The sequence below is a fragment of the Pan troglodytes genome, chromosome 2 (genome assembly GCF_028858775.2).
Source record: "Pan troglodytes isolate AG18354 chromosome 2, NHGRI_mPanTro3-v2.0_pri, whole genome shotgun sequence".
Taxonomy (NCBI): domain Eukaryota; kingdom Metazoa; phylum Chordata; class Mammalia; order Primates; family Hominidae; genus Pan; species Pan troglodytes.
This window is the reverse complement of record NC_086015.1, coordinates 48,896,389-48,911,610: the sequence shown is the minus strand read 5'-3', so window position 1 is coordinate 48,911,610 and position 15,222 is coordinate 48,896,389. Positions and strand designations below refer to the sequence as shown.

At 49.2% G+C, this 15,222-nt stretch overlaps 1 protein-coding gene across 1 annotated transcript in view; it reads right to left on the bottom strand.

The window, feature by feature from the left end:
- TGM4 (transglutaminase 4) overlaps positions 1-15,222 on the bottom strand; it is a 39,144-nt gene that overhangs the window by 12,430 nt on the left and 11,492 nt on the right. Inside the window, exons 3-6 of the mRNA NM_001130909.1 lie at positions 13,548-13,654; positions 10,665-10,794; positions 7,685-7,803; positions 4,466-4,573 (exon numbers count right to left, since the gene is read on the bottom strand). Coding sequence (NP_001124381.1) covers positions 4,466-4,573; positions 7,685-7,803; positions 10,665-10,794; positions 13,548-13,654 — 464 coding nt within the window. The remainder of the gene's footprint in view (positions 1-4,465; positions 4,574-7,684; positions 7,804-10,664; positions 10,795-13,547; positions 13,655-15,222) is intronic.

Sequence of the window (15,222 nt, the reverse complement as noted above, 5' to 3'; positions counted from 1 at the left end):
TCATTACAACACCTACCTTTGGGTTGGTTTTGTTTGTTTTTTGAGAGAGGATCTTGCTCTGTAGCCCAGGCTGGAGTGGTGTGAGCTCGGCTCACTGCAGCCTCAACTTCCTGGGCTCAGGTGATCCTCCCACCTCAGCCACCCAGGTAATTGGGACTACAGGCGCACGCCACCACACTTGGTTAATTTTTGTAGTTTTTTGTAGAGGCAGGGTTTCACCATGTTGGCCAGGTTGGTCTCAAACTCCTGAGCTCAAGTAATCCAACTGTCTCGACCTCCCAAAGTGCTGGGATTACAGGTGTGAATCACTATGCCCGGTCCCTTTAGGTTGTTTTGAGGATGACCTGGGTTAAGCCTATGCCTGTTTTGGCATCTTCTGTTTTTAAATTGTCAGTGGCCTGCACCTCTCTTAACCCCTGAGGAGCCCTGGCTAGACGATCCTTTCCACCTTATTAAAACCAGAGAGAGGACAAAGCCTTGTGAGTTCACCTTTGAAAGCACTTAATGGAATCTCTAAAGAAGGTTGTACAGGCAGGTGCAGAGGAACCCTCCGAAAACATGAAAGGTGACACAGTCACAAATCTTTGATCTGGTGGTGGCCTGGCTTTGACCACATCCACCCATCCCCTCCTGGCCTGCACACTAACATCCTTGGCAAACCCCATCATGCCTTGTGAAAAGCACAGTTACAGTGCCTCATGTTTCCCAGGATGTTAAAGATGTCCGTTTGTTTAACTAAAACCCTTATAGTATGCTACAATTTCTGAATCCTGTTTGGGAGTTTGTTCAGTTTTAATTTACAAGAAGTCTCAAACAATGGTGTGGCCTGGGCCTCCCGTGACCTCTCAGGTCCTGTGGCTGGACAAGCCTCTTCATTCATCAAAATCAGAGAGAGAGCAGAGGCCACCCCCAGACTCAAGAGTGGTCAGATGGAATGAAAACAGATGAAAGAGAGACAGGCAAAGGGTCCTAGGCAAAGCAGGAAATACCTCCCATCTTAACTTTCACCCAGCCACTGCCCTGGTCCGGCTGCTGCGTCCTCCTGCGAAATTAAGCGGCCCCAGCCTGTCAGCGCCTGCTAGACCCAAGCCGTCTATAGAGCAATGTAGGGGAGGGCGGAGATAGGGAAAGAAGGGGAGTGACGCTGAGCCCAAAGGACATCAGGACTTTCAAAACTCCTGATGCACGACGCTCTATCCCCCTGCGGAACAAAGCACATTTCTGTGCCCAGGCATGGTAGGCAGTCACCGAGATGGTCCCCAGTAATCCCCTCTCCTAGACCCAGTGACTCACTTCTAACCAACAGAATGCAGCAAAAGTGATGGCTGTCACTTCTGAAATGAGGGGACCAAGGCTGTGGCTTCCAGCCTGGGCACCCCCTCTCTTATTTGCTCACTCTGATGGAAGCTGGCTGCCATGCTATGAGCTGCCCTGGCCTGAGGCTGCTCGCAGCTAGGTGAGTGAGCCTGGAAGTAGGTCCTCCCCCAGAGATCTTCAGCCAGAACCTTCAGCTAAACCACACCTGGATTCCTGACCCACAGACATGGGAGATAATGGATGTTTGTTGTTTCAGCCACAGTGTCTTGGGGTAACTTATTACTTAGCAATGGATAATGAATGCACTCACTGCTGCGCCAAGGTTCCCTTCCTGGTGTGGGAGTCGTCTTTAGGCGACCCTGCCAGAAGCTCTGCCTGCTAGTCAGAAATTCACAGATCCAGGAGGCCCATGGATAGCCACGAATTTCTAAGGGTGAAGGGGCAACCTTTATAGGGAACCTGGAAAGGGGGAGGGCCTCTGAAGTGGGCTGGGGTTCTCAGACTCCCGAGCATGGAAGCTAATCTGCAGTAACCTAATTTTGGAAGTGACTCCTGGAACACCTTGGAGTTCTGAATTGCCCATGCTTGCCTCACAGCCTGAGGAGGTGGCTGGGAGGGCACTAGGAAGGAGCACTGCACCAGGAGTCAGCACAGCTGGCTCAACCACCACTTCACTGTGCAGCCTTTGGCGAACTGCCCCTTCTCCCCCGGCTGGTTTCCTTATCACTGAAACAAGCAGCGGCTTAGCCCATTGCTTCCCAAACCCCACCACGCATAAGAATGACCTGGGAATAGGCTACTCGTGGGCCCAAAGCGTGTCAGACCCTGGGCTGGGCACTTGTTGTGTGTTATTGAGACCTCATAATCACCCAAAAGATGAGATAACAGAGGCCCAGAGAGGCTTAGAATCTTGTCCAGAGTCATGGAGCTTGAAAGGAGAAGCAGCCAGGTACGTGCCAGTCCACCTGCACCACTGAGAACTAGGGCCCCTCATGGCAAGTTCTGCCTGCTAATGACTTGGTCTCCTTTACTTGTTCTCTCTCAGCATCCAGCCTGGCCATCTGCTGGCCCCTGGGCTAGAGAATGAACATACCAGCATGGGGGTGAAGGGGAAAGAGCAGGCATGGTGGACTCTCTGGGGAGAGTCAGCGTGAGGGCCCCCGGTAATCCCACCAGCCCCTAAGGTGCAGGGGAACAGGAGCCCCAGCATTTATGAGGCATACCACGTGCAACAGACACAGGCTCACAGCCACTCTGCAAGGAGGGCATTTCAAGACCCCCTACTTAAGATTCGTCTGTCGCAGCAGTTCAGCTCACAGACTCGCCTGGAGATGAGCATACGTCTGCCTGCCACCCACAGATGGCAAGAGCAGCCAGTTGGCTGAACTCAGTGGACCTTTGGAGAGTGGTCCTCACTGGCATTGGGAGATCCCTGGGAGTTCCAAGGTCTGTGATCAAAACTACTTGCATAATAATCCCAAGGTAATATTTGCCTTCTTCACTGTCATTCTCTCGTAAGTGTACAAAGGATGAAAAATTGTGGTTTCAGATTCCACATTGCAACCAACTTTAAGAAACTGCCACTTACAGAGCTTCAGCGTAGTATCTTCCATTATCTGAAAAGGCTATGGGAATATTCCTGCCCCCACCTGGCTTCTTTTTTTTTTTTTTTTTTTTTTTGAGACGGAGTCTTGCTCTGTCACCCAGGCTGGATGGAGTACAGTGGTGCGATCTTGGCTCACTGCAACCTCTGCCTCTTGGGTTCAAGTGATTCTCCTGCCTCAGCCTCCCCAGTAGCTGGGACTACAGGTGTGTGCCACCACACCCAGCTAATTTTTTGTATTTTTAGTAGAGATGGGGTTTCACCATGTTAGCCAGGATGGTCTCGATCTCCTGACCTCGTGATCCACCTGCCTCGGCCTCCCAAAGTGCTGGGATTATAGGCGTGAGCCACCACGCCCGGCCGTCCTCTGCCTTTTTAAATCTATGTATCCGTGTGAGGCCAGATGTTCATATATTCCAACTAAAACAGTGAATGCAGAAGCAGATATGAAATTCCAGCTGACTTGTAGCAAGCCAGACATTAAAGAGATTTGCAAAAATGGAAAACAACGCCACTCTTCTCACTACATATTTTATGCTTCGAAAAACATAGGTTTTTAAAAATAAAAATACATTATTTATGTTAACATGTAATGGAATTATTCTTTTAGAATAAATAGTTTTAAACTTTTCAGTTTTAATTTCTAATACAGTAAATATTGGTAAATATAAACCATATAAATACAACTTATTTGGGGTCCTTAATAATTTTTAAAAGTACAAAGAGGTCTTGAGACCAAAATATTTGAGAACTGCCACTCTGAACAAACTGACTTCCAAGTGGCCAGGCAGAATAGAGTGACCAACCATCCTGTTTGCCCAAGACTGAGGGGTTTCCTGGAACACAGTATTCTTAGTGCTAAAACCAGAAAAGTCCCAAGTGAACTGCAACAGTTTGCTCACCCAACTGGAGCCCAGCTTGCAGGTAGAAAGAGGACCTTCTGTATTAATATCATTTTGCAGATGGGGAAACTGAGGCTCAGACAGTTGAAGCCATTTACACCTAACGTCAGCCCATAAGTGGCAGGGCTGGGGTTCAGACTCAGGTCTGACTTGAAAGCCAGGCGCGGTGGCCCATGCCTGTAATCCCAGCACTTTGGGAGGCCGAGGCGGGTGGATCACGAGGTCAGGAGTTCAAGACCAGCCTGGCCAAGATGGTGAAACCCCGTCTCTACTAAAAATACAAAAAATTAGCCAGGCGTGGTGGCATGTGCCTGTAATCCCAGCTACTCCGGAGGCTGAGGCAGAGAATTTCTTAAAACCTGGAGGGGTGGAGGTTGCAGTGAGCCAAGATCGTGCCACTGCACTCCAGCCGGGCTGACAGAGTGAGACTCTGTCTCAAAAAAAAAAAAAAAAGAAAAGAAAAAGAAAACCTGCGCTCAGAACAGATTTCAGCAATGTCTATTTCTTAATAGTTTTGAACAATTGATTGGCCATAGCACTGTGGTGTACTTCAAAGAGCTTACAGTTTAGCTGAGGAAAAACAGAAAAAGGCTGAGCAATTGGCAAGTACAAGACAGCATCAGCCCAGGCTTTCCATACCTACCATAGCACACATGGCCCTGCACACCAGCACGGGGTCCCTCCTATCTGTGGGCTTGAGGGAGCTCTCAGTCAGCAGGGAAATGCAGCAGTCCAGGACATTTTTCTCAAACTATTTTGGGAAATGAAGAAAGAGGCAGTTAAGACTTTGCCCTGTGTCAGAAACTTAACACATACCATCTAATTTGCATGTCACAGCCACCCTGTAGCGTAACCCATCTCCCCTGCCTACAGTCTCATAAAAAAGTCCACCACAGCACTGAAAATTAGAAACCATTTAAATGTCCTGCCACAGGACAATAGTTAAGTAAGTTTATAGAGCTCTAGCATGCAGCCACTAAAAGGAAGTATAAGAAGTTTTTAATACCATGGGGAAAATTCCTTTGTAATCAAGTTAAATAAATGAAACAGGCCAGGCGCGGTGGCTCACGCCTGTAATCCCAACACTTTGGGAGGCCGAGGCAGGTGGATCACCTGAGGTCGGGAGCTCAAGACCAGCCTGACCAACATGGAGAAACCCTGTCTCTACTAAAAATACAAAATTAGCCGGGCGTGGTGGTGGCGAGTGCCTGTAATCCCAGCTACTCGGGAAGCTGAGTCAGGGGAATCGCTTGAACCCAGGAGGCGGAGGTTGCAGTGAGCCAAGATCGTGCCATTGCACTCCAGCCTGGGCAACAAGAGCAAAACTCTGTCTCAAAAAAATAATAATAATAAAAATAAATAAATAAATGAATAAATGAAACAGGCTACAAAATTGTGAACAAATAGCATTACAACTGTGTAAGCCTTAGTAATAGATAATAGAATAAAATACACTAAAACGTTAAGTCATTATCACTGAGGGAGGAGGTTATGAATAATTTTATTTTCTTTCCACATTTCTGTATTTCCTAAGTCTTTTGTGATAAGCACGTTACTTTTGAAATTCTATTTACTGTAAGCCACTTTATCAAGATATCATTTATATCCCATAAAATTTACCATCTAAACTGGATGATTCAATCTGTAATTATCCATAAATATCTGTATATTTACAGAGTTGAAGTACATGTGTTACTTTTGTAACCTGAGGGAAAAACTACCAAAATAAAAGGAATAGACCACAATGTTTATGTTCCAGAAGGAGTCTGGGGGAGTTTTGTGGTTACAATTCTTTGAGATTCTTTTTATTTTTATTTTATCTTTTATTTTTTTGAGAGAGGGTACAGTACAGTGGCACAATCACTGCTCACTGAAGCCTTAGCCTTCTGGACTCAAGTGATCCACCCACCTCCCTCTCCAACTGCAGTCCCCCCTCCCCACAGCTCTGCCTGGGACTATAGGCATGCATCACCATGCCCAGCTAATTTGTTTATTTTTTGTAGAGACCAGGTCTCCCTATGTTGCCCAGGCTGGCCTTGAACTCCTGGCCTCAAGCCATCCTCCCACCTTGGCCTCCCAAAGTGCTGAGATTACAGGTGTGAGCCTCCATACCCAGTCACTCTTTGGGCTTCTTAAAATCACCGCTTGATTTTCTTTTTTTTCTTTTTCAAGATGGAGTCTCACTCTGTCGCTCAGGCTGGAGTACAGTGGCGCCATCTCGGCTCACTGCAACCTCTGTCTCCCGGGTTCAAGTGATTCTCCTGCCTCAGCCTCCCAAGTAGCTGGGATTACAGGCACGTGCCACCACGCCTGGCTAATGTTTTGTATTTTTAGTAGAGACGGGGTTTCACTGTGTTAGCCAGGATGATCTCGATCTCCAGGCCTCATGATCTGCCTGCTTTGGCCTCCCGAAGTGCTGGGATTACAGGTGTGAGCCACCGTGCCCGGCCCATCCCTTGATTTTCTAAGAGGGGAAACTCCCTAGGATTCAGGTGATTCCTTCTTCCCTACCCCTCCTGCGGTTCATTTGGCTGTGTCCTTGCCAGCTACTCCCTTCCATTTCATTTCCCTCTGGTCCTCATGTGTGAGGAGAGGATGCTGAGGGCCTTCTAGGAAGGAGTGAGGGTGGAGAGGGCACTCGGCGCACCTTGCACAGAGCACACAGTGGGAGCCTCGCCAGCTGGGAGTCCTTCCTCCCTTGTCCCTACTTCCATCCTGTCCTAGGTGTCCAGACCCAGGGGGAGGAGGGGAAACTCAAGCAGCTGTGAAATGCCTGGCATTTCCCAGGAGTTTTTTGTTGTCAAATCTGGGGGGAGGGGAGGTGGGAAGCATCTGGTGTCTGGCATCCTCACACCCCAGCTTCTCTGCCTCATGGCTGCACAAAGGCATTGGCCCTCCACTCAGCAGAGGCCTCCACACAAGTCTCTAAAAAACTCTCCCTCTTGTTTAGAAGCTCTTTGTCAACGCCAACATTCTAATTGTAACAGGGCTTCCTTGTAACAGTGCTTCCTTGTAACAGTGCTTGGCTCTTTGGTAAATACACTGGGAGGTAGGGGGTGGGAGAGAGCTGTTTGGCATGAGAGAGAGCCATGGGGGGTGGGAGAGAGCCGTGGCGGGGTGGGGGGTGTGGGAGATAGCCATGGGGGGTGGGAGAGTGCTGTGGCGGGAGTGGGTGGGGGAGAGAGCCGTTGGGGTTGGGAGAGAGTCGTGGGGGGTGGAAGAGAGCCATGGGGGGTGGGAGAGAGCCATGGGGGGTGGGAGAGAGCCGTGGTGGGGGTGGGTGGGGGAGAGAGCCATTGGGGTTGGGAGAGAGCCGTGGGGGGTGGAAGAGAGCCATGGGAGGTGGGAGAGGGCCAAGGGGGGTGGGAGAGAGCCGTGGTGGGGGTGGGTGGGGGAGAGAGCCATTGGGGTTGGGAGAGAGCCGTGGGGGGTGGAAGAGAGCCATGGGAGGTGGGAGAGGGCCAAGGGGGGTGGAAGAGAGCCATGGTGGGGGGGGAGAGAGCCAAGGGGGGTGGGAGAGAGCCGTGGGGGGTGGGAGAGAGCCGAGGGGGGTGGGAGAGAGCCGTGGGGGGTAGGAGAGAGCTGTGGGGGGTGGGAGAGAGCCATGGGGGGTGGGAGAGAGCCATGGGGTGGGTGGGAAAGGCCATGGGTGATCCTTGTGGGAGGGCTTCTGCCCAGGACTCCACCCCATCTGTGCAGCCTAGGCAGGTCACCCCTCTATGGCCAAGTTTCACATGTATGAGGGTGGCGTTTGACCCGAGGTTCACAACCCTTTCTCCAGAACCTTTACTGGCTACTACCCAGCTAAAAGGGTGGTCTAGCAGATGGGGCCTGGTCCAGCCACAGGACGACAAATCATTACCTGACCAAAGTTCCAGGGTTTGTATCTGATACTTCTGGCAGCCCCCACGTAATGGCAGCCCGTGTCATTGAGGATGTACTCTTTGCGCTCGTCCTCATCAGGCATGAAAACCATGTCCTCTGAAGCAAGACCACACATCCACAGAGGTTATATTCTGCCCTGGGACAGGAGCAGGCTTGCTCTGGGGACTGTCTGTGCTGGGAGAGCTTCAAGGTCTTTGTGAGGGGCTTGGAACACCCAATGTTGGGGGAGGGAGGTAAGCGGGAGGGAAAGTATCCAAAAGAACTTCCCGAGCCAGCTGTAGGGGACTTCCCCTGGGAAAATCTGGAGCAATTTAAGCATGAGTTAAGAAAAGGATGAATCATAAACCACTGAAAAGAAAGAGAGAGTCCATGAGTCCATACAGATGGAAGAGAGAGAGAGGTAGATGGGAGTGAAGGGAGGACTCTGCCTACAGGAAATGCCAGGGGCTAGCAGGTAAACATGGTGGAGAGCTGGCCTTGGAAAATCACTGTGCAACCATCACAGTGAAGAATGGTTGAAGCAAGAACCATCAGTGGATGCTAAATCTAGGGGTGGAGAATTTTAATAAGGATCAGGATGTTTGGATGGTCTTAAAATGTGTCCACATAGACTACTCGTTACAAAGAAAAAGATAGTAATTATATAGCAGAAAAACTGGACAACACCTTGACCAAATGATCACATTTAACATTCCCAGTGAGGGGCAGGCAGTGCCTCCAGATATGATTTTCCAAGAAGGACATGTCGTTTACATAATATCCAGCAAGGACTGCGTAACCTGAATCTAAAGATGATGAATCATCAGACAGACCCAAATGACGAATGATCTGTTGAAAAGGGGGACTTCTAGTACTCAAAAATATGTCAAAAAAGACAAAGAAAGACTAAGAAATTGTTCCAGATTAAAGGAGGTAAACATAACTACATGCAAAATGTGACTCTAGATTGGATCCTGTACTGGAGGGAAAACAATGCTATAAAGTACATGATAAAATCAAGTGACCGGCTGGGTGCGGTGCCTCATGCCTATAATCCCAGCACTTTGGGAGGCCAAGCCAGGTAGATCACCTGAAGTCAGGAGTTCGAGACCAGCCTGACCAACATGGCGAAACCCTGTCTCTACTAAAAATAGAAAAATTAGCTGGGTGTGGTGGCATGTGCCTGTAATCCCAGCTACTTGGGAGGCTGAGGCAGGAGAATTGCTTGAACCCAGGAGGCAGAGGCTGCAGCGAGCCAAGATCGTGCCATTGCGCCATTGCACTCCAGCCTGGGCGACAAGAGTGAAACTCCGTCTCAAAAAAAAAAAAAAAAAAATTTTTAAAAAAGTGACCAAACTGGAATATAGATAGTAGATGAAAGTGTTATGCTAACACTTATTTTTTTAATTATTTATTTTTATTTATTTATTTATTTATTTATTTTTGAGACAGAGTCTCGCTCTGTCACCCAGGCTGGAGTGCAGTGGTGCGATCTTGGCTCACTACAACCTCCACCTCCCGGGTTCAAGCGATTCTCCTGCCTCAGCCTCCCAAGTAGCTGGGATTACAGGTGCGTGCCACCACGCCCAGCTAATTTTTTGTATTTTTAGTAGAAACAGGGTTTCACCATGTTATCCAGGATGGTCTTGATCTCCTGACCCTGTGTTCCGCCTGCCTTGGCCTCCCAAAGTGCTGGGATTACAGGCATGAGCCACCGCGCCTGGCCTATTTTTTTTTTTTTTCCTTTTTTGAGACAGAGCTGGAGTGCAGTGGTGCAATCTCGGCTCACTGCAAGTTCTGCCTCCCGGGTTCACGCCATTCTCCTGCCTCAGCCTCCCTAGTAGCTGAGAATATAGGCGCCTGCCACCATGCCCGGCTAATTTTTTTGTATTTTTAGTAGAGATGGGGTTTCACCGTGTTAGCCAGGATGGTCTCGATCTCCCAACCTCGTGATGCGCCCACCTCGGCCTCCCAAAGTGCTGTGATTACAGGCGTGAGCCACCACGCCGGGCTGCTAACACTTAATTTACCAAAGTTGATAACTGTACTGTGGTTATATGAGAGAATATCCCTGTTCTTAGGGAATACACATTGAAGGGTTTAGGGGTTGTAAAGAACCAACTTATATGTAACTTACTCTCAAATGGTTCAAAAATAAAAAGCGTGTGTGTGTGTGTGTGTGTGTGTGTGTGTGTGTGTAGAGGAGGGAGGGAGGGAAAATGATTAAGCAAATGGAGCAAAATGTTAACAACAGGTGAGCCTGGATAAAGGGTATAGGTTGTTCATTACATCATTTTTGCCACTTTTCTGTGAGCTCAAAATCATTTCCAAATACAAAGGTTAAAAAAAAAGAGCTCCTTGGCTTCTAGCATGGGTACCTGATGGCTTTTGACTTCAAGAAGGCCCCAGGAGAGAGGGCAGGTGTGGAAAGGGTTGACGTAGAATGTGCCGCATTTGAAGCTGCAAGAAGATGTCCAGCACCCTCTGGAGAGAAGCCAGTGCTGGCAATGGCAGAAGTAGCCTCAAGCACCATTTACATAAAGGCTCCAGTGTAGCCACAGGAAGAAATGAGCTGGGTACATGAGGAAGTGGAGAGAAGAGAACAGAACTAAGGGAGCAGAAGGGAGGAACCAACCACAATTCAGGCCCTGACCTGGAGCTGGCAAGGAAGAAGTCCTTGGTGGCCCCTCCCCACCCCCACGAAGGCAGCCTCTGTACAGTGGTGGAGGCAGAAGCCAGCTGCGGCAGGGCAAGGCACTGGGGAGAAGTGGAAACAGGGAATAAGGACCTCCATTCTAAGGGGCCTGGTCACAAAGAAAACGCTCCAGTGGTGTCTGTGATCTGTTCCTGGGTCACATCCCTTAAACTAGTTTGCAAGTACCTTGAGAGCAAACAAAAGCTCATAGACTATGCATTGCACATAGCAGGTTTTGCCGGGGTCACCTGCCATTCCCCAGCAGACCTGAGATTCACAGTACCTTTACACCATGGGTTGAAGAGAAGGTATAGGATGTTTTCTTCAGACTTAAGGATGTGGTTTCCAGTTTTCACATTTAGTTGGTACTTGCCCAGGATGGCATTGGGGGAACTGGTGACAGCCACTGTGACCTGAGCAAACCATAAGATAAGGTGGACATCTCCCCCTCTGGCCAGATCCCAAATCTTACAAATGCTTCCCAGAAGAATCCATCAGTCCTAACAACTCATCCCATCTGGAACCAGCCTGGAGACAAGGAATGGTCAGGACCCTGGACAGCCAGGAGCGCCCCTGCAAGGGCAGGATGCATGAGACAGAAAAGCAGCTCCATACAGCATGAAGTTTTGGCACGTCTTGCAAGGGCCCTGGACAGACTGGGCATTTTCACCTCCCTGAGATTCACTCCCTTCACCACTTGCTTCACCACAGCCTGGAGGTGATACCATCTCCAGGTTGTTGGGAAGATGCTGTGGATAAAGTACGCATAAGGTGCTGACATGGCTGGCTGTGTGTCCCCACTCGAATCTCGTCTCGTATTGTAATCCCCATAATCCCCACATATTGAGTGAGGGACCTGGTGGGAGGTGATTGAATCATGGGGGCAGTTTCCCCCATGCTGTTCTCATGATAGTCAGTGAGTTCTCATGAGATCTGATGGTTTTATAAGGCAGTTTCCCCTGCTCTTTCTCGCTCTCTCTCACCTGCTACCATGTAAAATGTGCCTACTTCCTCTTCTGCCATGATTGTAAGTTTCCTGAGGTGTCCCCAGCCATGTGGAACTATGAGTCAATTAAACTTCTTTCCTTTATAAATTACCCAGTCTCAGGTATTCTTTAGAGTAGTAGAGTAGTACAAGAATGGACTAATACAGGTGCCTAGCCCAGTGTCTGGAACTTCAGGGGAAAGGTTAAATGTCAGCTGTCTTTTGGAGCAAAAAAAAACACCTTTCTCTTGGAATACAGGCAGCCAGAGTCCCAGAAGGCCATTGGTCCAAGGGCGTCCAGGCCTCTATCCAGCCTTTTAGGATAAATAATAGCTTGAGAGATAATTAGGATACATCAATATTGCTGTGGCCACAATGGTACCAAGAATAATAATTCTCATCCTTGTCACAATACACTTCCATTTGTGGTCCAAGGTCCTCCCATGAGATGCTTATTATTATAACTCATAGGAGCAATAGGCTCTCAGTTCAAATCCCAGCTCCACTCTCCCCCCTTTTTTTTGAGACAGAGTCCTTCTCTCTCACCCAGGCTGGAGAGCAACTGGCTTCTAGCATGGGCATCTGATGGCTTTTGACTTCAGGAAGTCCCCAGGAGAAAGGGCAGGTGTGGAAAAGAGTTGACATAGGATGTGCCACATTTGAGGCTGCAAGAAGATGTCCAGCACCCTCTGGAGAGAAGCCAGTGCTGGCGATGGCAGAAGTAGCCTTGAGTGCCATTGCAGCATTGAACTCCTGGGGTCAAGTGATTCTCTCACCTAAGCCTCCCAACTAGCTGGAACTACACGTGCCCACCATCACTCCTGGCTAATTTTTTTTTTTTTTTTTTTTTTAGTAGAGATGGGGTAGCCCTGTGTTGCCCAGGCTGGCCAGCTCTACCTCTTACTGGCTGTATGACCTTGGCTGATTACTTAACCTCTCCTGTGCCTCAGTTTTCTTGTTTAAAAGTTTGGAATGATAACAGGCCCCCTTCTTTGTGGGAGCATTGTGAAAATTAAATGAGCTAATAAATATAAATGTTTAATTGTCATTATTTTGCTGGTGGGGAAACTGAGGTTCACAGAGGTAGCCCAAGAGGTGGAGCTGGGATCAAACTCACTGTGCTACAACTCCAGAATCCACCAGGCTAACTCCCCATACCCCTCTTGTGGCAAGAGGGAGGAGGTTGTGCCCTCGCTGTTCATTACAATGGAGCCCAGGAGAACCAGCCTTCCAGGGTGCAGGAAATGGCCTCCACCTTGATCTGGCTGGTGGTCCCACAGCTGTATTCATATGTAAAAATTCATTGTGCAAACCATTAAGATTTGTGTCCTTTATGTGTGTTATATGTCAATTTAAAAAAATTAAAAATAACACTTTTTGAGTAAAGAAATGCAGCTCCTGCCCACAACCCATGCCCACCTCGGGAGAGATTTTCATGATACCCTGAAAAACACTCAGATGCAAAATTGGGGTTGAGAGTCTGGGATCTGGATGGGAGGGAGAGGAAGGAAGAGGCCGGGGCACTAGCGAGGATTCCAGCAGCAGCTGGCCCATTCATCTCATTTCCACCAGCAGATTCTGCTTCTACAAAAACCCAATGTAATTGCCATTTTTAAATCATGGCATTAGCTTAGCATTAAACTTCTAGGAATTTAGCCCAAGGAAATATCCATAAGCCAGTCCAAAGATCTGGCTGAGACATGGTTCTTTACAACACTGGAAGATTGGAGACAACTGTGAACACCCAGTGCTCCCCAAAAGGGTGGAAAACCAGCCACCGTAAGCCACACACTCGGGCAGAAGCCACTGTGGAAAACATTTTGTATTTGACCATGACACAGAAAAAGCCTGGAAGGAAGGATGGGTAACTTAGTTGGTGGAACCATGGGTTATTATTATGTACTTCTCTCTGCTCATGTCCTCCAGTGAACATTGTTCCCTTTGAAATGGAAAGGGGAAGGGTGACATGTAGGAGGTTTGGCCACAGCGATACTGTGTGCTTGGAGGAGGCCGAGTGGGGAAACAGACATTTGGAGCCATGGCCCCTCTATCATGCTGTGCTGTGGATGGCTTTAAACCATGTTACCAGCTGACAGGTGAGGAAGGGGATAGGGGTTGCTCACATTAGGAGCATTCCGCCAGAAGCCAGCCAGCCCACCCGCCAGCCCGGTGGGTGCTCACCTCTTTGCCAGACTCATTTTGAAGGGTTGCCTGCCAGTTGTAGTGGTCTGAGGGCGTCCTCAGGTCGAGCACCACCACGGTGTGTTTGGCGATGCTAGGATTCGGCCCTGGAGACACCCAAAGGAAAACATTGGCCCAGCCATGGGCCACCCCCAAGACAATCTCCCCTGGTTCGGGCCCACCTACTGCCCACTCATGGAGCCCCCACCCCTCCTTTCCAGGCTCATTTGTCCCCTGGCTCCAGCCCCTCTAATTCTGCAGGGGCCTCCCTCTGCCCCACATGTCCAGTTTTAGTTTTCTGTTCAATTTAGATGAGCTGCCTGCCTCCTCTCCACGTCCTCCCTTTTTACCCATCAGATCCAGGTCTCCCTAGAGCTCCTGCCTCTGTCACATGCTCATTCGAGTTACCATTTGTTTAACCCTGCTGGCTCGTGCCACAGACCAACATGCTTGTTCACTCCACGCAATGCAGGGGAACTGCTTAACCTTCACTCCTCGTCTGGAGGAGGCAGATGCCACCGCCTACCCTGCAAGCTGTTGCAGGATCTTGTTTGAAAGGTCGGTCAGTTTATGTCATGAGCTCCAGGGACTACTAGAATCAAATCCAACCTCTTTCCATAGCCCACAGGTGGCCCTCAGTGAGGCTTCTCCCCAACTCCCCACTTTCCTCCCTGTCATGACTGGGTTTCTGGTCCCCAGAGAGTTAGCTCATGACAAAGAGCATGTGACACAAGTGTTGTCTCCTCAGGGCCCTGGCACTTGCCGTGCTCATGGCTGGGAACACCCTGCTGTCAGCTCTTCACATGGTGGGACGTGGGTCTCAGCAGGGTCACTTGCCAGGGAAGCCCTTCCAACCCTGACAGAGTCAGCACCGACAGAGTCAGCCCCGCCCTGACCTGCTGCTTTCTGTCTTGCTGGAGGAGCCTCTTGTTTTTGGTTTCTTCATCATATCTGGCCCTGTCTGAAATTATCTTGCACTTTTGTTTGTTTATTGCTCTCTCTGCTAGTACAGTCAAGTCTAGGAGGCAGGAACCACTTTACCTCTGGGTTCCCTGGCACAGAGTAGGTACTCAACAAACATTTGTTGAGTGAGTGAGTCACACTATGTCACACATGGAGAGTGCTCAGTGCAACACCTGGCATGAGGCAAGTACTCAGGAAATTTTGGGTGAGGGAATGCACATGGACCCAGGGGTACTATAAAGTCACTAAAGTCAGCAACAGCACGGTCCCAGTCCATGCGTTGAGCAGGTAGCTCATGGCATGGCACACAGTAGGTGCTTATTTCATCTTGGATGAAGGGAATGGAGGCTGTTCTGACTGATCTCCACCAGCACGTTGGAGGAGACCCTAAGCCTGTTGTTCACTCAGAGAAGGAGCAAAAGGAGCGCTCTCCCAGGAAGTGCTATTGTATGCCATCTTGTAAAGTAGATCTACCTGATCTAATTTTTTTTTGAGACAGCGTTTCACTCTTGTCGCCAGGATGAAGTGCAATGACACTATCTTGCCTCCCTGCAACCTCCACCTCCCAGGTTCAAGCAATTCTCCTACCTCAGCCTCCTGAATAGCTGGGATTACAGGCACCTGCCACTATGCCCAGCTAATTTTTGTATTTTTAGTAGAGATGGGGTTTCACCATCTCTCTATTGTTGGCCAGGTTGATCTCAAACTCCTG